The sequence below is a fragment of the Oncorhynchus kisutch genome, linkage group LG11 (genome assembly GCF_002021735.2).
Source record: "Oncorhynchus kisutch isolate 150728-3 linkage group LG11, Okis_V2, whole genome shotgun sequence".
Classification (NCBI taxonomy): Eukaryota; Metazoa; Chordata; class Actinopteri; order Salmoniformes; family Salmonidae; genus Oncorhynchus; species Oncorhynchus kisutch.
Genome location: NC_034184.2, coordinates 90905213 through 90928034, shown reverse-complemented (window position 1 = coordinate 90928034; position 22822 = coordinate 90905213). Strand labels below are relative to the sequence as shown.

General features: G+C 44.0%; 1 protein-coding gene across 1 annotated transcript in view; it reads right to left on the bottom strand.

Moving 5' to 3' along the window:
- vipr1b (vasoactive intestinal peptide receptor 1b) overlaps positions 1-22822 on the bottom strand; it is a 207728-nt gene that overhangs the window by 988 nt on the left and 183918 nt on the right. Inside the window, exons 8-11 of the mRNA XM_031836478.1 lie at positions 14759-14831; positions 11118-11209; positions 5344-5473; positions 4192-4233 (exon numbers count right to left, since the gene is read on the bottom strand). Coding sequence (XP_031692338.1) covers positions 4192-4233; positions 5344-5473; positions 11118-11209; positions 14759-14831 — 337 coding nt within the window. The remainder of the gene's footprint in view (positions 1-4191; positions 4234-5343; positions 5474-11117; positions 11210-14758; positions 14832-22822) is intronic.

Sequence of the window (22822 nt, the reverse complement as noted above, 5' to 3'; positions counted from 1 at the left end):
CCAACATGTTTCAAGCAGACCTCCATAGTCCCTGTCCCCAAAAACCCTTGGGGAGGCAGGGTAGCCTAGTGGTTAGAGCGTTGGACTAGTAACCGGAAGGTTGCAAACCCTCGTTCTGCCCCTGAACAGGCAGTTAACCCACTGTTCGTAGGGCGTCATTGAAAATAAGAATGAGTTCTTAACTGACTTGCCTGGTTAAATAAAGGTAAAATAAAATGACTACAAACCCGTAGCACTCATGTCCGTAGCCATGAAGTGCTTTGAAAGGCTGGTAATATCTCACATTAACACCATTATCCCAGAAACCCTAGACCCACTCCAATTCACATACTGCCCTGACAGATCCACAGATGTTGCAATCTCTATTGCACTCCACACTGCCCTTTCCCATCTGGACAAAAGGAACAACTATGTGAGAATGCTATTCATTGATTACAGCTCAGCGTTCAACACCATAGTGTCCTCAAAGCTCATCACTAAGCTATGGACCCTCATGAATATGCATAGCCAAGTTTGCTGATGACACAACAGTTGTCATCAACAACGATGAGCCTATAGGAAGGAGGTCAGAGCCGTGTGGTGCCAGGACAACAACCTCTCCCTCAACGATGAGACAGCCTATAGGAAGGAGGTCAGAGACTTGGCTGTGTGGTGCCAGGACAACAACCTCTCCCTCAACGATGAGACAGCCTATAGGAAGGAGGTCAGAGACTTGGCAGTGTGGTGCCAGGACAACAACCTCTCCCTCAACGATGAGACTATAGGAAGGAGGTCAGAGACTTGGCTGTGTGGTGCCAGGACAACAACCTCTCCCTCAACGATGAGACAGCCTATAGGAAGGAGGTCAGAGACTTGGCTGTGTGGTGCCAGGACAACAACCTCTCCCTCAACGATGAGACAGCCTATAGGAAGGAGGTCAGAGACTTGGCAGTGTGGTGCCAGGACAACAACCTCTCCCTCAACGATGAGACAGCCTATAGGAAGGAGGTCAGAGACTTGGCAGTGTGGTGCCAGGACAACAACCTCTCCCTCAACGATGAGACAGCCTATAGGAAGGAGGTCAGAGACTTGGCAGTGTGGTGCCAGGACAACAACCTCTCCCTCAACGATGAGACAGCCTATAGGGAGGAGGTCAGAGACTTGGCTGTGTGGTGCCAGGACAACAACCTCTCCCTCAACGATGAGACAGCCTATAGGAAGGAGGTCAGAGACTTGGCTGTGTGGTGCCAGGACAACAACCTCTCCCTCAACGATGAGCCTATAGGGAGGAGGTCAGAGACTTGGCTGTGTGGTGCCAGGACAACAACCTCTCTCTCAACGATGAGCCTATAGGAAGGAGGTCAGAGACTTGGCAGTGTGGTGCCAGGACAACAACCTCTCCCTCAACGATGAGACAGCCTATAGGAAGGAGGTCAGAGACTTGGCTGTGTGGTGCCAGGACAACAACCTCTCCCTCAACGTGATCAATACAAAGGAGGTGATTGTGGACTACATGGAAAAGGAGGACCGAGCACGCCCCCATTCTCATCGACGAGGCTGCAGTGGAGCAGGTTGAGAGCTTCAAGTTCCTTGGTAACCACATCACCAACAAACTGACATGGTCCAAGCACACCAATACAGTCATTAAGAGGGTATGACAAAGCCTATTCCCCCCCAGCAGACTGAAAATATTTGACATGGGTCCTCAGATCCTCAAAAGGTTCTACAGCTGCACCATCGAGAGCATCCTGACTGGTTGCATCACTGCCTGGAATGGCAACTGCTCGGCCTCCGACCACAAGGTACTACAGAGGTAGTGCGTACGGCCCAGTATATCACTTGGGCCAAGTTTCCTGCCATCCAGGACCTCTATACCAGACAGTGTCAGGAAGGTCTTAAAAATTGTCCTAGTCATAGACTAGTCATAGACCCTAGTCATAGACTGTTCACTCTGCTACCGCACGGCATACAGTGCCGGAGTGCCAAGTCTTGGTCCAAAAGGCTTCTTAACAGCTTCTACCCCCAAGCTATAGAACTCCTGAACAGCTAATTAGACCCCTCTAGGGGCAGTATTGTCATTTTTTGAAAAAAAAAAAATCCCGTTTTAAACAGGATATTTTGTCAGGAAAAGATGTCCCAGGTCTACACTGGGCTATTGTCTCTAATCTGTCCCAGGTCTACACTGGGCTATTGTCTCTAATCTGTCCCAGGTCTACACTGGGCTATTGTCTCTAATCTGTCCCAGGTCTACACTGGGCTATTGTCTCTAATCTGTCACAGGTCTACACTGGGCTATTGTCTCTAATCTGTCCCAGGTCTACACTGGGCTATTGTCTCTAATCTGTCCCAGGTCTACACTGGGCTATTGTCTCTAATCTGTCCCAGGTCTACACTGGGCTATTGTCTCTAATCTGTCCCAGGTCTACACTGGGCTATTGTCTCTAATCTGTCCCAGGTCTACACTGGGCTATTGTCTCTAATCTGTCCCAAACAACACCAAAGAGGAAGAGACGGCAGAGGAAGAGGCTGCCGAGGAAGAGACCACAGAGGACAACACTGCAGAGGAAGAGACCGCAGAGGAAGAGACCGCAGAGGAAGAGGCCGCAGAGGACAAGACCGCAGAGGAAGAGGCCGCAGAGGAAGAGACCGCAGAGGACGAGACCGCAGAGGAAGAGACCGCAGAGGAAGAGGCCGCAGAGGAAGAGACCGCAGAGGACGAGACCGCAGAGGAAGAGACCGCAGAGGAAGAGACCGCAGAGGATGAGACCGCAGAGGAAGAGACCGCAGAGGACGAGACCGCAGAGGACGAGACCGCAGAGGACGAGGCCGCAGAGGACGAGGCCGCAGAGGACGAGACTGCAGAGGACGAGGCCGCAGAGGACGAGGCCGCAGAGGACGAGACCGCAGGGGACAAGACCACAGAGGGATAGACGAAAGAGGACGAGACCGCAGAGGACGAGACCGCAGAGGGATAGACGAAAGAGGACGAGACCGCAGAGGACGAGACAGCAGAGGAAGAGACCGCAGAGGACGAGACCGCAGAGGAAGAGACCGCAGAGGACGAGACCGCAGAGGACGAGACCGCAGAGGACGAGACCGCAGAGGAAGAGACCGTAGAGGAAGAGACCGCAGAGGACGAGACCGCAGAGGAAGAGACCGCAGAGGAGGAGACCGCCGAGGACGAGACCGCAGAGGAAGAGACCGCAGAGGAAGAGACCGCAGAGGAAGAGACCGCAGAGGAAGAGACCGCAGAGGACGAGACCGCAGAGGAAGAGACCGCAGAGGAAGAGACCGCAGAGGATGAGACCGCAGAGGAAGAGACCGCAGAGGACGAGACCGCAGAGGAAGAGACTGCAGAGGACGAGACCGCAGAGGACGAGACCGCAGAGGACGAGGCCGCAGAGGACGAGGCCGCAGAGGACGAGACTGCAGAGGACGAGGCCGCAGAGGACGAGGCCGCAGAGGACGAGACCGCAGAGGACGAGACCACAGAGGGATAGACGAAAGAGGACGAGACCACAGAGGACGAGACCGCAGAGGGATAGACGAAAGAGGACGAGACCGCAGAGGACGAGACAGCAGAGGAAGAGACCGCAGAGGACAAGACCACAGAGGGAGAGACCGCAGAGCAATATGAGATGGGAGTTCCATGTAATGATGGCTCTATATTATACTGTACACTTTCTTGAATTTGTTCTGGATTTGTGGACTGTGAAAAGACCCCTGGTGGCATGTCTGGTGGGGTATGTAAATTGACTATGCAAACAATTTTGGATTTAACATTCTTTAACATGTTTCTTATAAAAATAAGAAGTGATGCAGTCAGTCTCTCCTCAACTCTGAGCCAAGAGAGACTGGCAGCATAGTATTTATATCAGCCCTCTGATTACAATGAAGAGTAGAACGTGTTGCTCTGTTTTGGGCCAGCTGCAGCTTAACTAGGTCTTTCCTTGCAGCACTCAACCGCAAAACAGGACAATAATGCATAGAAATAGAATGAATATAACTGACAGATCTTTGACTTCCGATCTATTTCTATGCATTCAATCCAATAGGCGAAATCCAGATAGATCACTTTTGAAAAACTGGGCCTTAAACACACTGCCCTCCTAACCCTAATCCTGCTTCATGTAAGCTCAGGGTGTCAACTCGGTGTTAAGCAGGTGCAGTGTGTTTATAACAGTAGTGTGTGAACGTCAGGGTGGCTCTTACCTCTCCGTTTAAGAAGCAGTAGAGAACAGCAACCGCAAATCCCTAGGGAAAGGAAGAACAGAAAGAGCATTAGCTGTCTGTTATAGTCACCCTGGGGAGAGCAGAGTCTGTTACATGAACCCAGTGTACCCTGTTATTCTGTTGTTCATAACAATACAAGGCAGGTAGCCTAGTGGTTAAGAGGTTGGTTGGGCCAGTAACCTAAAGGTTGCTGGTTCGTATCCCAGAGCCGACTAGGTGAGAAATCTGTCGATGTGCCGTTGAGCAAAGCCATTAACCCTAATCGCGCCTCTAAATCACTCTGGAGAAGAGCATCTGCTAAATGACTGAAATGTAATGCATCAAGGTGATTCTATGGAATACATGATTGTGCCTATATTAAAGTACTGAGTACAGAGCTACTGCTGGCATGAATACATAGCATTGGTTCATTTACAGAACAGGATTACATGTCTGTGGCCTAGAGGGAAAACTGAGAGAAGACAAGGAAGTCATATTGACAAGATAAGAGGAACAAGCTGGAGGAGGTTTCTCAGCTAAAGTCAAGCTGCTACAATGCTGCCAGGTCTGGCTGCTCCCTCTCTCTCCTCATTATACAGATAGACCAGACCAACCACAGCCAGTGTTTAAAACAGGAACAATGGGTCTGAATTACCAGTCCATTGTGCCTGGAGTCCTGCCATAGTGTTTAAAAAGCATCCCTCCCATGAGTGTGTTGGCTGCCGAGAGTAACTAATCACGGAACCTGAATGAACTGTCTCTGACTGTTAATCTCTGACTGTAAAGTCTCACTGTTAAACTGAGTCCCAAAAGCCCCCTATACTACACCTATACTGCACCGATACTACACCTATACTGCACGTATACTATACCTACTATACGTATACTTTGTCTATACTACATCTATACTACACTTATACTACACCTATACTGCATCTATACTACACTTATACGTCATTTATACTACACCGATACTGCACCTATACTGTGCCTATGCTACATCTATACTGCACCTATACTGCATCAATACTATACCTATACTACATCTATACTACACCTGAAGAGTTGGTTCAATCTTGGGAGAAACCGTGGAAATTAAAAACATTTTGAGGGGAAAGTTAGCTGAATTTTGCAACCCTAGTGGTTCCATACCTGGAATGATCCCAGTATGAGGTCGAAGACCAGCCGTTGCTCTGTGTTCACCTGCTCTGGGATGAAGGCAAACACGATGAAGTTGATCCCAAAAAGAGGGATCAGCAGCAGGGTGGACTTGGCCAGCCTCCTACACATAACAACAAAGAGAACAGAAACTCAAGAAGTAACTTTATGACTAGGACCTAGTTATTCAACAATCTCATTCATCCTTTTACACATCAAGAGAACTTCAAGTAGCTTTATGACTAGGACCTAGTTATTCAACAATCTCATTCATCCTTTTACACATCAAGAGAACTTCAAGTAGCTTTATGACTAGGACCTAGTTATTCAACAATCTCATTCATCCTTTTACACATCAAGAGAACTTCAAGTAGCTTTATGACTAGGACCTAGTTGTTAATCAGTCTCATTCATCCTTCTACACAGAACAAGAGAATATCAAGAAAAGTAGCCACAGAAAGCTGAGCTCTAAACCACAGAGAACTGAGCTCTAAACCACAGAGAGTTGAGCTCTAACCACAGAGAACTGAGCTCTAAAACAGAGAGTTGAGCTCTAAACCACAGAGAACTGAGCTCTAAACCACAGAGAACTGAGCTCTAAACCACAGAGAGTTGAGCTCTAAACCACAGAGAACTGAGCTCTAAACCACAGAGAACTGAGCTCTAAACCACAGAGTTGAGCTCTAAACCACAGAGAACTGAGCTCTAAACCACAGAGTTGAGCTCTAAACCACAGAGAGTTGAGCTCTAAACCACAGAGAACTGAGCTCTAAACCACAGAGAGTTGAGCTCTAAACCACAGAGAGTTGAGCCTCTAAACCACAGACAGCTGAGCCACTAAACCAGAGAGAGTTTAGCCTCTAAACCACAGACAGCTGAGCCCCTACCAGAGAGAGCTGAGCCTCTAAACCACAGACAGCTGAGCCACTAAACCACAGAGAGCTGAGCCACTAAACCAGAGAGAGCTGAGCCTCTAAACCACAGACAGCTGAGCCACTAAACCACAGAGAGTTGAGCACCTTAACCACAGAGAGTTGAGCTACGAAACCACAGAGAGTTGAGCTACTAAACCACAGTGAGTTGAGACCCTTAACCACAGAGAGTTGAGCTACTAAACCACAGAGTTGAGCCACTTAACCACAGAGAGTTGAGCTACTAAACCACAGAGAGTTGAGCTACTAAACCACAGAGAGTTGAACCACTAAACCACAGAGAGCTGAGCCACTAAACCACAGAGAGCTGAGCCTCTAAACCACAGACAGCTGAGCCACTAAACCACAGAGAGCTGAGCCACTTAACCACAGAGAGTTGAGCCACTAAACCACTGAGAGCTGAGCTCTACATCACAGGGAGCTGAGCTCTACATTTCAGCAGTATAATGTCAAGGCATTTTGCCATGCCTCTGAGGTTCTGAGTTTCTGGGGGTCGGTCGGCATTGGTTGACGTGATCAGCTTCCTGATGAGGAGTTTGTTGGTAGTCGAGGTGGTTGCTTATGGTAACACGACCACTGGGGGCCTTAATGCTCCGTACGTGTTGTTATGAGGCGGCATGAAAACAGCAGAGGTTGTTGCTCACACTCAGAACAGCTATATATAAGGTGGAACCTGCTGGCAGCGCTCCCATCCACTGCTTAGCTTATTTTAGTGAGCATTAGTTTTACTAGTTTCACTCTTGTCTTTTTCTTCATGGCAATGATTATGCTATATAAAAATATTTGAAATAACTGTGATATGTGTCATGCTTATCCCACTCCCTCTCACCATTGTTCAACGTCGCAGGTCTACTAACCCCCGGCCCTGGCAACCATCATTACGCACACCTTCTCCCCATCATTACGCACACCTTCTCCCCATCATTACGCACACCTGCTCCCCATCATTGCGCACACCTGGACTTCATCGTCACCTTGATCACCTTCCCTTTATGTTAGTATGACTAGAGCCATACTAACGAGTAGTGGTTAGATTCATACTAACGCGTACTGTTTGGACAAGAGCAATACTAACGACTACTGGTTGGACTAGAGCTATATTAACTAGTACTGGTTAGAGTAGAGACATACTAACGAGTGCTGGTTGGACTATAGCCATACTAACGAGTACTGGTTGGACTAGAGCCATAGTAATGAGTACTGGTGAGAGCTTTACTAAGGAGTACTGGTTGATCTTGACAGATACTATGAAAACTTGTTGGACTAGAGCTATACTAACGATTACTGGTTAGAGCCATACTAACGAGTACTTTTTGGACTTGAGCTATACTAACGTGTACTGGTTGGACTAGTCAAGTCAAATAAAAGTTTATTTGTCACGTGCGCTGAATACAACAGGTGTAGTAGACAGTGAAATGCTTACTTACAGTCTCTGACCAATAGTGTGAAAAAAGGTGTGTGTAGGTAAGTAAAGAAATAAAACAACAGTAAAAATACATTTCAAAATAAGAGTAGCAAGGCTATATACCGACACCTGTTAGTCAGGCTTATTGAGGTAGTATGTACATGTGGGTATGGTTAAAGTGACTATGCATATATGATGAACAGAGAGTAGCAGTAGGTTAATAAGAGGGGTTGGCGGGTGGTGGGACACAATGCAGATAGCCTGGTTAGCCAATGTGCGGGAGCACTGGTTGGTCGGCCCAATTGAGGTTGAATGTTTAGTTAAAGTGACTATGCATATATGATAAACAGAGAGTAGCAGCAGCTTAAAAGAGGGGTTGGGGGGGAACACAATGCAAATAGTCCGCCATTTGGTTACCTGTTCAGGAGTCTTATGGCTTGGGGGTAAAAACTGTTGAGAAGCCTTTTTGTCCTAGACTTGGCACTCCAGTACCGCTTGCCATGTGGTAGTAGAGAGAACAGTCTATGACTGGGGTGGCTGGTGTCTTTTACAATATTTAGGGCCTTCCTCTGACACCGCCTGGTGTAGAGGTCCTGGATGGCAGGCAGCTTTGCCCCAGTGATGTACTGGGCCGTACGCACTACCCTCTGAAATGCCTTGCGGTCGTAGGCCGAGCAATTGCCGTACCAGGCAGTGATGCAACCGGTCAGGATGCTCTCAATGTTGCAGCTGTAGAACCTTTTGAGGATCTCAAGACCCATGACAAATCTTTTTCGTTTCCTGAGGGGGAATAGGCTTTGTCGTGCCCTCTTCACGACTGTCTTGGTGTGTTTGGACCATTCTAGTTTGTTGTTGATGTGGATACCAAGGAACTTGAAGCTCTCAACCTGCTCCACTACAGCCCCGTCGATGAGAATGGGGGCGTGCTCGGTGCTCCTTTTCCTGTAGTCCACAATCATCTCCTTAGTCTTGGTTACGTTGAGGGATAGGTTGTTATTCTGCCACCACCCGGCCAGGTCTCTGACCTCCTCCCTATAGGCTGTCTCGCCGTTGTTGGTGATCAGGCCTACCACTGTTGTGTCGTCTGCAAACCTAATGATGGTGTTGGAGTCGTGCCTGGCCATGCAGTCGTGGGTGAACAGGGAGTACAGGAGGGGACTGAGCACGCACCCCTGGGGAGCTCCCGTGTTGAGGATCAGCGTGGCAGATGTCTTGCTACCTACCCTCACCACCTGGGGGCGGCCCGTCAGGAAGTCCAGGATCCAGTTGCAGAGGGTGGTGTTTAGTCCCAGGTTCCTTAGCTTAGTGATGAGCTTGCTGTAGTCAATGAATAGCATTCTCACATAGGTGTTCCTTTTGTCCAGGTGGGAAAGGGCAGTGTGGAGTACAATAGAGATTGCATCATCTGTGGATCTGTTTGGGCAGTAAGCAAATTGGAGTGGGTCTAGGGTTTCTGGGATAATGGTGTTGATGTGAGCCATTACCAGCCTTTCAAAGCACTTCATGGCTACAGACGTGAGTGCTACGGGTCTGTAGTCATTTAGTCAGGTTGCCTTTGTGTTCTTGGGCACAGGGACTATGGTGGTCTGCTTGAAACATGTTGGTATTACAGACTCAATCAGGGACATGTTGAAAATGTCAGTGAAGACACCTGCCAGTTGGTCAGCACATACCCGGAGCACACATCCTGGTAATCCGTCTGGCCCCGCAGCCTTGTGTGTGTTGACCTGTTTAAAGGTCTTAAACACATCGGCTACGGAGAGTGTGAGTCGTCCGGAACAGCTGATGCTCTCATGCATGCCTCAGTGTTGCTTGCCTCGAAGCCAGCATAGAAGGGATTTAGGTCATCTGGTAGGCTCGTGTCACTGGGCAGCTCGCGGCTGTGCTTCCCTTTGTAGTCTGTAATAGTTTGCAAGCCCTGCCTCATCAGACGAGTGTCAGAGCCGGTGTGATTCAGTGTGATTCAATCTTAGCCCTGTATTGACGCTTTGCCTGTTTGATGGTTCGTCGCAGAGCATAGCGGCATTTCTTGTAACCTTCTGGGTTGAAAGTGGCAGCTCTACCCTTTAGCTCAGTGCGAATGTTGCCTGTAATCCATGGCTTCTGGTTGGGGTATGTACGTACAGTCACTGTGGGGACGACATCCTTGATGCACTTATTGATAAAGCCAGTGACTGATGTGGTATACTCCTCATCTGAAGAATCCCGGAACATGTTCCAGTCTGTGATAGCAAAACAGTCCTGTAGTGTAGCATCTGCTTCATCTGACCACTTTTTTTATAGACCGAGTCACTGGTGCTTCCTGATTTAATTTTAGCTTGTAAGCAGGAATCAGGAGGAGAGAGATGTGGTCAGATTTGCCAAATGAAGGCCGAGGGAGAGTTTTGTTCGTGTCTCTGTGTGTGGAGTACAGGCGATCTAAAAAATGTTTCCCTCTGGTTGTACATTTAACATGTTGATAGAGATTTGGTAGAACTGATTTATGTTTCCCTGCATTAAAGTCTCCAGCCACTAGGAGCGCTGCCTCTGGATGAGTGGTTTCCTTTTTGCTTAGAGTGGTCTTAGTGTCAGCATCTGTTTGTGGTAAACAGCCACGAAAAGTATAGCTGAGAACTCTCTAGGCAAGTAGTGTGGACAGACCCCCCCCCCCCCCCATCTTAGTGTGCTGCTCTATCCTGCCGGTGCAGCGGATATCCCACTAGCTGAATATCCATGTCGTCATTCAGCCACGATTCCGTAAAACATAGGATATTACAGTTTTTGATGTCCCGTTGGTAGGATATTCGTGATTGTACCTCGTCTAGTTTATTGTCCGATGATTGCAAGTTGGCGAGTAATATTGACGGTAACGGCAGCTTTCCTACTCGCCTTCTCCGGGTCCTGATGAGGCATCCGGCTCTTCGTCCTCTGTACCTGCGTTGCTACCTCTTGCGAGTAACTGGGATGTCGGCCTTGCCGGGTGTTTGGAGAATATCATGTGAGTCTTGCTTGTTGTTAAAAAGATCTTTGTCTATTCCAAGGTGATCGCTGTCCTGATATCCAGAAGCTCTTTTCTGCCGTAAGAGGTTGCAGAAACATTATGTACAAAATAAGTTATAAATAACGCAAAAAAACCAAACACACAATAACACAATTGGTTGGGCGCCCGTAAAACTGCTGCCATTTCTTCCGGCGCCATTTCATCTAGTGGCATGCTAACGAGTACTGGTTAGACTAGAGAAATACTAATGAGTACTGGTTAGACTAGAGACATACTAATGAGTACTGGTTAGACTAGAGACATACTAATGAGTACTGGTTAGACTAGAGACATACTAATGAGTACCGGTTAGATCCATATTAACGAGAACTGGTTGAACTAGATCTATACTAACAAGTACTGGATAGAGCCATACTTACGAGTACTGGTTGTACACTAGAGCTCTACTTACAAGTACTGGTTGGACTCGTTCCTTCCAATGTCTGGACAGTTGATCTTCTGCCGGAGGATCCTGATGATGCAGATGAAGAGGATGAAGTTCATCTGGATGAGATTAAGAGATATTTTGAGATATTTAAATAATACTGAACCCTGTGTGGACTTTTGTCTTCTCTACTCTACTCTGTAGAGTAGACTCTACAAACTCTTTTGGTCTGTTCTCTACTCTAAATAAATTATAAATAAATTATATTGGTGTGTTCTGAATTCCACTCTACTAAACACTACTGAATTTGTCTGTACTCTACTCTTCTAAACTCAACTGTTGAGTTCTGTACTGTACTCTATCATACTAAACTCTACTGGTATGTATTCTACTAAACTCTACTAGTGAGTTCTGTTCTGTACTCGGGTGTTCTGTACTTTACTAAACTCTACTGGTGTGTCCTGTATTTTACTCTACTAAACTATACTGGTGAGTACTGTACTGTACTCTACCGAACACTACTGCTGAGTTCTGTACTGTACTGTTCTCTACTAAACACTACAAAACTCTACTGGTGTGTTCTGTGATCTACTCTACTGGTGGTTATTTACTGTGCTCCAATAAACTCCAATAAACTCTACTGGTGTGTTCTGTGATCTACTCTACTGGTGGTTATTTACTGTGCTCCAATAAACTCCAATAAACTCTACTGGTGTGTTCTGTGATCTACTCTACTGGTGGTTATTTACTGTGCTCCAATAAACTCCAATAAACTCTACTGGTGTGTTCTGTGATCTACTCTACTGGTGGTTATTTACTGTGCTCCAATAAACTCCAATAAACTCTACTGGTGTGTTCTGTGATCTACTCTACTGGTGGTTATTTACTGTGCTCCAATAAACTCCAATAAACTCTACTGGTGTGTTCTGTGATCTACTCTACTGGTGGTTATTTACTGTGCTCCAATAAACTCCAATAAACTCTACTGGTGTGTTCTGTGATCTACTCTACTGGTGGTTATTTACTGTGCTCCAATAAACTCCAATAAACTCTACTGGTGTGTTCTGTGATCTACTCTACTGGTGGTTATTTACTGTGCTCCAATAAACTCCAATAAACTCTACTGGTGTGTTCTGTGATCTACTCTACTGGTGGTTATTTACTGTGCTCCAATAAACTCCAATAAACTCTACTGGTGTGTTCTGTGATCTACTCTACTGGTGGTTATTTACTGTGCTCCAATAAACTCCAATAAACTCTACTGGTGTGTTCTGTGATCTACTCTACTGGTGGTTATTTACTGTGCTCCAATAAACTCCAATAAACTCTACTGGTGTGTTCTGTGATCTACTCTACTGGTGGTTATTTACTGTGCTCCAATAAACTCCAATAAACTCTACTGGTGTGTTCTGTGATCTACTCTACTGGTGGTTATTTACTGTGCTCCAATAAACTCCAATAAACTCTACTGGTGTGTTCTGTGATCTACTCTACTGGTGGTTATTTACTGTGCTCCAATAAACTCCAATAAACTCTACTGGTGTGTTCTGTGATCTACTCTACTGGTGGTTATTTACTGTGCTCCAATAAACTCCAATAAACTCTACTGGTGTGTTCTGTGATCTACTCTACTGGTGGTTATTTACTGTGCTCCAATAAACTCCAATAAACTCTACTGGTGTGTTCTGTGATCTACTCTACTGGTGGTTATTTACTGTGCTCCAATAAACTCCAATAAACTCTACTGGTGTGTTCTGTGATCTACTCTACTGGTGGTTATTTACTGTGCTCCAATAAACTCCAATAAACTCTACTGGTGTGTTCTGTGATCTACTCTACTGGTGGTTATTTACTGTGCTCCAATAAACTCCAATAAACTCTACTGGTGTGTTCTGTACTGTACTTTACTCAACTCTACTCTGGTGTTCTGTAATGAACTCTACTATACTGTACTGGTGAGTCATGTACCCGACTATACTAAACTATACAGGTGTGTCCTGTCCTGTACTCTACTAAACTCTACTGGTGTGATGTCCACTGAATTCTACTAAACTCTACTAGTGTGTCCTGTTTTGTACTCTACTAAACTCTACTGGTTTGATCTGTACTGTACACTACTAAACTCTATTGGTGTGTTCTGTTTTGTACTCTGCTAAACTCTACTGGTTTGATCTGTACTGTACACTACTAAACTCTATTGGTGTGTTCTGTTTTGTACTCAACAAAAGTCTACTCGGGTGTTCAGTACTGTACTCTACTAAACTCTACTCGGATGTTCTGTTTTGTATTCAACTAAAATATACTCAGGTGGTCTGTCCTGAACTCTACTAAACTCTACTGGTGTGATCTGTACTGTACTGTACTAAACTCTACTCCTGTGTTCTGTACTGTACTGTTCTAAACTCTACTGGTGTGGACTGTACTGAACTCTAATGCACTCTACTAAACTCTACTGGTGTGATCTGTACTGTACTCCAATAAACTCTACTGAACTCTAATAAACTCTACTAAACTCTACTGGTGTGGACTGTACTGAACTCTACTAAACTCTACTGGTGTGTTCTGTACTGTACTCTACTAAACTCTTATGCTGTGTTCTGTACTGTACTCTACTAAACTCTACTTGGTTGTTCTGTTTTGTACTCTACTAAACTCTACTGGTATATTCTATGTTGTACTCTACTAAACTGTACTCGGTTGTTCTGTTTTGTGCTCAATTAAACTCTACTCGGGTGTTCTGTACTGAACTCTACTAAACTCTACTGATGTGTCTGTACTGTACTCTACTAAACTCTACTGATGAGCTCTGTACTGTATTCTTCAAATCTCGACTGTGAGTTCTGTACTGTACTGTTCTCCACTAAACACAGCAAAACTCTACTGGTGTGTTGTGTTCTCTATTCTGCTTAACCATACTGGTGCTTTCTGAACTCTACTAAACTCTACTACAGTGTTCTGTACTCTACTTTTTCTAAACTCTAATAAAAACAACTAAACTAAACTGGTGAGTTCTGTACAGTACTGTACTCTACTTTACTAAACTCTACTGGTATGATATGTTCTGTACTCTACAAAACTCTACTGGTATGATATGTTCTGTACTCTACAAAACTCTACTGGTGTGATCTGTTCTGTACTCTACAAAACTCTACTGGTGTGATTAGTTCTGTACTCTACAAAACTCTACAGGTGTGATCTGTTCTGTACTCTACAAAACTCTACTGGTGTGATCTGTTCTGTACTCTACAAAACTCTACTGGTGTGATCTGTTCTGTACTCTACAAAACTCTACTGGTGTGGTCTGTACTGTACTCAACAAAACTCTACTGGTGTGGTCTGTACTGTACTCAACTAAACTCTACTGGTGTGATCTGTTCTGTACTCTACAAAACTCTACTGGTGTGGTCTGTTCTGTACTCTACAAAACTCTACTGGTGTGGTCTGTACTGCACTCAACTAAACTCTACTGGTGTGGTCTCTACTGTACTCAACTAAACTCTACTGGTGTGATCTGTTGCTAAACTCTGATGGGGTTTTCTGTACTGTACTTTACTAAACACTCTTCTCTCCACAGTAATAACCATAACACCTACTTCTGAGGGAATCAGAGTGGGAGTTGAATCCCTTCATGCTAATGTTGAAAGTTGAGGAGCGGCTGAACAACTCACCAGGATGGAGGCCAGGATTGGTGTCTTAATGATCCACCAGAACATCTCAGTCTTCTCAATTATGTCCCAGCACCTGGTAACATATAGGTGACATCACATGTAATATTACATGTCCCAGCACCTGGTAACATATAGGTGACATCACATGTAATATTACATGTCCCAGCACCTGGTAACATATAGGTGACATCACATGTAATATTACATGTCCCAGCACCTGGTAACATATAGGTGACATCACATGTAATATTACATGTCCCAGCACCTGGTAACATATAGGTGACATCACAAAAAATTATTACATATCACATATCACCTGGTAACATATACACTACTGGTCATAAGTTTGTGGTCACTTAGAAATGTCTTTGTTTTTGAAAGAAAAGCGCATTTTTTGTGCATTTAAATAACATCAAATTGATCAGAAATACAGTGTAGACATTGTTAACTTCTTGGATATAGGGGGCGCTCTTTTAATTTATGGATAAAAAAACATGCCCGTTTTAAGCGCAATATTTTGTCATGAAAAGATACTCGACTGCATATAATTGGCAGCTTTGGAAAGAAAACACTCTAAGGTTTCCAAAACTGCAAAGATATTATCTGTGAGTGCCACAGAACTCATGCTACAGGCGAAACCAAGATGAAACTTCAACCAGGAAATGGGCAGAATTTTTGAAGCTCTGTTTTCCATTGTCTCCTTATATGGCTGTGAATGCGCCGGGAATGAGCCTGCCCTTTCTATCGTTTCCCCAAGGTGTCTGCAGCATTGTGACGTATTTGTAGGCATATCATTGGAAGATTGGCCATAAGAGACTAATGTCCTTTGTCTAAATTGGTGCGTAATCTACAAGCTGCACGCAGTCATCCAGTGATTGAGAGGAGAGAGGAGGCTTTCAACGAACGATATATCATGAAGAGATATGTGAAAAACACCTTGAGGATTGATTCTAAACAACGTTTACCATGTTTCAGTCGATATTATGGAGTTAATTTGGAAAAAAGTTCGGCGTTTTGAAGACTGAATTTTCATTTTTTTTGGGTAGCCAAACGTGACGCACCAAACGGAGCAATTTCTCCTTTTCTTTTTAAGGTCAACAGCATCATGAACCTTACACACTACCAGGACATTTGAGGCAAAAACCTGTTTGCTTCTTCCTGGAGAATGAAATTAACCCCAAGCACACATCAAATTCCACAAAGAAAAATGTACCACTAAATGTACAGGACAGGACACACCTGTATAGTTTAGTATAGTCGGGTACATGACTCACCAGTACAGTATAGTAGAGTTCATTACAGAACACCAGAGTAGAGTTGAGTAAAGTACAGTACAGAACACACCAGTAAAGGACCTCCTTAAACTTGACCCCAAAAACATCTGGGTCAGATGGTTTAGACCCTTTCTTCTTTAAGGTTGCTGCCACTATCATCGCCAAGTCGATCTCCAATCTTTTTAACCTGTTTCTCCTCTCTGGGGAAGTCCCCATTGCTTGGACAGCAGCCACGGTGCATCCTTTATTTAAAGGGGGAGATCAAACAGCCCTATTTCTATTTTGCCCTGTTTATTAAAAGTGTTGGAAAAACTTTTCAATAATCAACTGACTGGCTTTCTTTATGTCTATAGTACATTCTCTGGCAGGCAATCTGGTTTCAGCTCAGGTTATGGATGTGTCACTGCAACCTTAAAGGTCCTCAATGATGTCACTGCAGTGAGGCTCCCGTGTTCCACCTTGGTGATTGTGTCTGGCAACTCCTGGTGCCAGACAGCTGGACTCTTCCTAAATCTGGACTCTTCCTAGAGCTGGACTCTTCCTAGATCTGGCCGCCCGGCCAAACTGAGCAATTGGGGGAGAAGGGCCTTGGTCAGGGAGGTGACCAAGAACCCGATGGTCACTTTGACAGAGCTCTAGAGTTCCTTTGTGTAGGCGGGAGATCCTTCCAGAAGGACGGCTATCTCTGTAACACTCCACCAATCAGGCCTTTATGGTAGAGTGGCCAGACGGAAGCCACTCCACAGTAAAAGGCACATGATAGCCCGGTTGGTGTTTGCCAAAAGGCACCTAAAGACTCTCAGACCATGAGAAATAAGATTCTCTGGTCTGATGAAACCAAGATTGAATTATTTGGCCTGAATGCCAAGAGTCACGTCTGGAGTAAACCTGGCACCATCCCTATGGTGAAGCATGGTGGTGGTGGCAGCATCATGCTGTGGGGATGTTTTTCAGCGGCAGGGACTGGGAGACTAGACGGGATTGAGACAAAGATGAACGGAGGGATCTTTGATGAAAACCTGCTCCAGAGTGTTCAGGACCTCAGACTGGGGCGAAGGTTCACCTTCCAACAGAACAACGACCCTAAGCACACAGCCAAGACAATGTAGGAGTGGCTTGAGGACGAGTGGCCCAGCCAGAGCCCGGACTTGAACCCGATCGAACATCTCAGGAGAGACCTGAAAATAGCTGTGCAGCAACACTACCCATCCAACCTGACAGAGCTTAAGACTTTCTGCAAATAATTATGGGAGAAACTCCCCAAATACAGATGTGCCAAGCTTGTAGCGTCATACCCCCGAAGACTTGATGCTGTAATCACTGCCAAAGGTGCTTCAACAAAGAACTGAGTAAAGGGTTTGAAAACGTATGTAAATGTGATATTTCAGTAGTTTTTTTTACTTTCCAAAAATGTAGCCTCTTCTGGCTGTTTAAAGTACCTGGTAAAGTAGACTACTATTTGAATATGTCCCAGCATCAGAGACATGATAACCAGACTTGTTTGTTGTGGTTTGTTGCTAACCTTACTTTGCTACCTGTCAACTTTACGTTTTTTATTTTTTAATGACTGTTTATATTTATATTTTTTCTCTCGCTCAACTTTTTTAATTCAAAGCGTCCGGGGTGAAAATAATTATCTGGACGTGGTTCGTCAGGACCTACACCAGCCGAAGCTAAGTAGTAACATTAACCTCTTTGGGCTAGGGGGCAGTATTTTGACGTCCGGATGAAAAGCGTGCATAAATTAAACTGCATGCTACTAAGGCCCAGAAGCTAGGATATGCATATAATTGGTCGATTTGGATAGAAAACACTCTAAAGTTTCTAAACCGTTAAAATAATGTCTGTGAGTATAACAGAACTGATATGGCGGGCGAAACCCAGAGGACAAACCATCACCCCCCAAAAATGTCATGTTTATTAGGCAAAAACCTCCCAGATTGCAGTTCCTAGGGCTTCCACTAGATGTCAACAGTCTTTAGAAAGAGTTTGAGGCTTGTTTTTGGAAAAATGAGCTAGAAGTTGTATTTTTTCTAACTGGCTCCCATTTTGGCTGTAGTGTTTCCATGCGCGTGGATGAGAGCGCGTTCTTTGTTGTTTATCTCCGGTAAAGACAAAAACGATTCTCCATCTTAAATTTGATCATTTATTTACGTATTAGGGTAGCTGAGGTTTGATTATAAAAGTTGTTTGACATGTTTGGAGAAGTTTATTGGTAACGTTTGGGATTCATTTTGTATGCATTTTGACAGAGGGAAACCGGTGGATTATTGAATGAAGAGCGCCAGCTAAACTGAGATTTTGGGGTTATAAAGAAGGACTTTATCGGACAAAAGTACCATTTGTGATGTTGCTGGGACCTTTTGGAGTGCCAACAGAAGACGATCTTCAAAGGTAAGGCTTTTATTATATAAGTGGGAGAACATGCACAATTGGTGGCTGACTAAATAGTTTTTTTGCCCCACTGTATATAATATAATATGGCAGATTAGGATAGAAAACACTCTAAAGTTTCCAAAATTGTCAAAATATTGTCTGTGAGTATAACAGAACTGATTTTGCAGGCAAAAACCAGAGGAAAATCCAACCAGGAAGTGCTGTTATTCTGAAACCTCTCTGTTCCATTGCATGCCTATCCTCCATTTAAAGGGATATCAACCAGATTCATTTCCCCATGGCTTCCACATGGTGTGAACAGTCTTTAGACATAGTTTCAGGCTTTTATTCTGAAAAATGAGCGAGAAAGATAACATCACGTTAGTGGATAGCTGATGGTGTCCCCAGATGTCTTCATGCGCGCGACACAGGAACGAGACCTTTTCTTTCTCTCTTGTATTGAAAAGGCTACCGTCCCGTTGAAATATTAACAATTATTTATTGTAAAAACAACCTGAAGATTGATTATAAAAGACGTTTGACATCTTTCTACAAACTTTACGGATACTATTTGGAATTTTCGCCTGCCCGTCGTGACCTGCACGAGCCTGTGGATTACTCAACAAAACGTGCCAACCAAAAGGATATACGTTTTTTTAGCAAAAGTTTTTGGATATAAAAAGAGTCTTTATTGAACAAAACAAACATTTATTGTGTAACTGGGAGTCTCGTGAGTACAAACATACAAAGATCATCAAAGGTAAGCGATTCATTTTATTGCTTCTCTGACTTTCGTGACCAAACTACTTTGCTGCTATCTGATTTTAATGTTTTGTCGACTGAGAGCTGTCCTCAAATAAACACTTGGTTTGCTTTCACTGTAAAGCTTTTTTGAAATCTAACACGCCAGGTGGATTAACAACAAGCTAAGCTGTGTTTTGGTATATTGCACTTGTGATTTCAATATATGCTACTAAATATTTGTAGTAATTTAATTTGAATTTGGCACTCTGCAATTCAGCGGATGTTGACAAAAATGATCCCGCTAACGTGATCGGTGCACCAAGAAGTTAACCTTTTTGGGATAGGGGGTAGCATTTTCACTTTTGGACGAATAGTGTGCCCAGAGTGTAACATTTACATCTTTGGGCTAGGGGGCAGTATTTTGACATCCGGATGAAAAGCGTGCCCAAATTAAACTGCCTCCTACTCTGTCCCAGATGCTAATATATGCATATTATTATTAGTATGGGATAAAAAACACTCTGAAGTTTCTAAAACTGTTTAAATGATGTCTATGAGTATAACAGAACTCATATGGCAGCCGAAAACCTGAGAAAAATCCAACCAGGAAGTGGGACATCTGAGGTTTGTAGTTTTTCAAGCTTGGCCTACCGAATAGACCGTTTCTATGAAGTCAAGTTGCACTTCCTAAGGCTTCCACTAGATGTCAACCATATTTTGAAACTTGAATGAGGATTCTACTATAAAGGAGGGGCTCATGAGACCTCTTTGAGTCAGTGGTCTGGCAGAGTGCCTTGGTCTCATGACGCGTGCTCCCGACAGAGTTACCTCTCGTTCCAGTGCTTTTCTGAAGACAAAGGAATTCTCTGGTTGGAACATTATTGATGTTTTATGTTAAAAACATCCTAAAGATTGATTCCATACATTGTTTGACATGTTTCTAAAGAACTGTAACGGAACCTTTTGAGTTTTTGTCTGTATGAAGTGCCTGCGCCTCATGAAGATAAATTACTGGGCTGAAAATGCTAACAACAAGTGGCTATTTGGACTTAAATGATGGAACTTTATGGAACAAATCAGTCATTTATTGTCAAAAGATTCCTAGATGCCCCTCCAGACTCACTCCACCTACCCAAGGATGTCAGAGTACAAAAATCAATTACCCACCAAACAGAGGAACTCAATTAAACCTTGCGCAATACCCTAGATGCTGTCGCAACCCAAAAAACTAAAAAACATTTGTCATAAGAAACTAGCTCCCTGGTATACAGAAAATACCCGAGCTCTGAAGCAAGCTTCCAGAAAATTGGAACGGAAATGGTGCTACACCAAATTGGAAGTCTTCCGACTAGCTTGGAAAGACAGTTCCGTGCAGTATCAAAGAGCCCTCAGTGCTGCTCAATCATCCTGTTTTTACAACTTAATTGAGGAAAATCCCAAATGTATTTTTGATACTGTCGCAAAGCTAACTAAAAAGAAGCATTCCCCAAGAGAGGATGACTTTCACTTTAGCAGTGATAAATTCAAGAACTTCTTTGAGGAAAAGATTATGATTATTAGAAAGCAAATTACGGACTCCTCTTTAAATCTGCGTATTCCTTCAAAGCTCAGTTGTCCTGAGTCTGCACAACTCTCCCAGGACCTAGGATCAAGAGAGACGCTCAAGTGTTTTAGTACTATATCTCTTGACACAATGATGAAAATTATCATTGCCTCTAAACCTTCAAGCTGCATACTGGACCCTATTCCAACTAAACTACTGAAAGAGCTGCTTCCTGTGCTTGGCCCTCCTATGTTGAACATAATAAACGTCTCTCTATCCACCGGATGTGTACCAAACTCACTGAAAGTGGCAGTAATAAAGCCACTCTTGAAAAAGTCAAAACTTCACCAATAAAATATAAAAAAACTAATCGGCCTATATCGAATCTCCCATTCCTCTCAAAATGTATTGGAAAAGCTATTGCGCCACAACTCACTGCTTTCCTGAAGACAAACACTGCTTTCCTGAAGATCCCATCATAGCACTGAGGCTGCACTTGTGAAGGTGATAAATGACCTTTCATGTCATCAGACCGAGGCTCTGCATCTGTCCTCGTGCTCCTAGACCTTAGTGCTGCTTTTGATACCATCGATCAGCACATTCTTTTGGAGAGATTGGAAACCCAAATTGGTCTACATGGACAAGTTCTGGCCTGGTTTAGATCCTATCTGTCGGAAAGATATCAGTTTGTCTCTGTGGCTTGTCCGCTGACAAATCAACTGTACATTTCGGTGCTCCATTTTAGGACCACTATTGTTTTCACTATATATTTTACCTCTTGGTGAACATAACATAAACATAACTTCCACTGCAATGCGGATGACGGTATTGTAAACACACTGTTCGTGGCCGGTGTTTGCTATGCGGATGACACACAGCTGTACATTTTGATGAAACATGGTGAAGCCCCACAATTGCTCTCCCTGGAAGCCTGTGCTTCAGACATAAGGAAGTGGATGGCGGCAAATGTTCTACTTTTAAACTCGGACAAAACAGAGATGCTTGTCCTAGGTCCCAAGAAACAAAGAGACATTCTGTTGAATCTGACAATTAATCTTGATGTTTGTACAGTCGTCTCAAATAAAACTGTGAAGGACCTCTGCGTTACTCTGGACCCTGATCTCTCTTTTGATGAACATATGAAGACTGTTTCAAGGACAGCTTTTTTCCATCTACGTAACATTGCAAAAATCAGAAACTTTCTGTCCAAAAATGATGCAGAAAAATGTATCCATTCTTTTGTCACTTCTAGGTTAGACTACTGCAATGCTCTACTTTCCAGCTACCCGGATAAAGCACTAAATAAACTTCAGTTAGTGCAAAAGATGGCTGCTAGAATCTTGACTAGAACCCAAAAACTTGATCATATTACTCCAGTGTTAGCCTCTCTACACAGGCTTCCTGTTTAGGCAAGGGCTGATTTCAATGTTTTACTGCTAACCTATAAAGCATTACAAGGGCTTGCTCCCACCTATCTTTCCAATTTGGTCGTGCCGTACATACCTACATGTACGCTACAGTCACAAGATGCAGGCCTCCTTACTGTCCCTAGAATTTCTAAGCAAACAGCTGGAGGCAGGGCTTTCTCCTATTAACTTTTTATGGTTGCAGAGGCAGTATTGAGTAGCTTGGATGAAAGGTGCCCATATCAAACAGCCTGCTCATCAGTCATAGTTGCTAATATTTGCATATTATTATTATTATTGGATAGAAAACACTCTGAAGTTTCTAAAACTGTTTGAATGATGTCTGGGAGTATAACAGAACTCATATTGGCAGGCAAAATCCTGAGTTGAAATCAAAACAGGAAGTCAGAAATCTGAGCTTGTATGTATTCAGTCCCCAATGAAATCCCCTTGAGATATGAATGATGTTGCACTGCCTAGGGGTTCCACTAGATGTCAACCATCAATAGAAATTATAATGAGGCTTCTATGTTGTTGTGGGAGTGAATGAGAGCAGAATATATCAGATGTCCATCAAACAGCCATTTTGTGATCGCGCTTTTTCCTCATGGTAGTCACTTGTGTTCCATTGCTCACGTAGACAAGAAGGAATACTCCGGTTGGAACTTTATTGAAGCTATATGTTAAAAACATCCTAATGATTGATTCTGTACTTAGTTTG